Source organism: Xenopus laevis, chromosome 3L, assembly GCF_017654675.1.
Source record: "Xenopus laevis strain J_2021 chromosome 3L, Xenopus_laevis_v10.1, whole genome shotgun sequence".
In the NCBI taxonomy this organism is placed as follows: domain Eukaryota; kingdom Metazoa; phylum Chordata; class Amphibia; order Anura; family Pipidae; genus Xenopus; species Xenopus laevis.
In genome coordinates this window covers 160,953,741-160,955,191 of record NC_054375.1, presented here as the reverse complement: position 1 = coordinate 160,955,191, position 1,451 = coordinate 160,953,741, and the positions used below count along the sequence as shown (strand labels likewise).

General features: G+C 39.0%; 1 protein-coding gene across 1 annotated transcript; it reads right to left on the bottom strand.

The window, feature by feature from the left end:
- LOC121401199 (olfactory receptor 5G3-like) lies at window positions 1–1,027 on the bottom strand. The gene has a single exon (XM_041585534.1). It carries the CDS (start codon window positions 1,025–1,027, stop codon window positions 113–115), a length of 915 nt encoding a protein of 304 aa, XP_041441468.1. The 3' UTR covers window positions 1–112.
- Between the last annotated feature and the right edge of the window lie 424 nt (window positions 1,028–1,451).

Here is a 1,451-nt window from a genome sequence, read left to right as displayed (position 1 = left end):
TTATGGGTGGGGGGGTGTATGGTCACAGTGGGACCTTGGGGGTCAGGTCTTCTGGTGGGCCCTTTGGGTCTGAAGTCTGAAGGTGTTTATCCAAACATTATATTCCATTTACTTATAGTTTCTTAAGGGCATCATTCATGTCTTTATTTCTCAGGCTGTAAATAACTGGGTTAATCACAGGAATGACTATGGTGTATAAAAGAGACAGAACTTTGCTTATGGTCTGTGATTGGTTTCTGGATGGAACCACATAAATAGCAATGAGAGTCCCATAAAATATGGAGACCACAGCCAAGTGGGAGCTGCAGGTGGAGAAGGCTTTTTGTCTCCCGGTATTGGACACTATCTTTAGGATTGCATGGGCAATACACATATATGATACAGTGATGAGTATAAAGGGGGAAATAACAGCAGGGATAATAACTATAGATGCTTCTAGTTGTACTAAGAAGGTATCTGAGCAGCAAAGTGCTAGAAGAGGAAATAAATCACAAAAGAAATGGTCAATGGTATTTTGGTCACAGAACTGTAGTGTCCCTATTAGATTTACTGTAATCATTGTAATGCCAAAGCCAAGAGCCAATGATATGAGAATTAATGTAACACAAACCCTGGGGGACATTATAGAAGTGTAACGCAGTGGGATACAGATGGCCACATATCTGTCATAGGACATTACTGCTAGAAGCAAACACTCAAAAGATTCTGAACCGCCAAAAATATACAATTGTGTTATAAAGTCAAAAAAAGAAATTGTTGTTCCTTCATTTTTTACAGTTTGGAGCAGGGTGGGTATGATATTTGTAGATGCCAGTAGATCAGTGAGGGACAACTGCTGGAGAAAGAAGTACATGGGGGACTGGAGGTTCTGGCTGGAGGACACCAACACTATGATGAGGACATTCTCCCAAACTGTCATAATGTAAATCAGAAGAAACAGAGAGAACAGGGGGATCTTGAAGTTGTGGAGATTCTGAAATCCCAAGAGAACAATCTCATTGACCAACGTCTGGTTCTTCTCATTCATTGTCTGAAGAGGAAATAGAAATACATTGACCAGTATAATAATAAAAGTCCTAATCTTACCAATGTGATTGCTGCTGTGATTAGTCTACATAAACTGCGTACGTTTCATTGGAGAAAAGTAAAACTCAATCACACTGTAAAGTATAATAATAATAATAACAAAAGCTCAACTGTTGTGTTTCTTGTTATTGGTGTTGTGGTTGGTCTGAAAATAAACATTTGCATTAATGGGAGAAATGTGCTATACAAATTGTGAACAGAATTAATAGTAATTATATTTGTGATATTGTAACATCTGCCTGGAGTTGAACCAGGGACCAGGTGTTTCTGTGCTACCGCTGCTAAGGCTCTGATTCACTGCTATTACTTTCCTTCTAATTGCAAGTAGATATGGCTTGTTTCACCTTTTGCCAATCTGGCCACAA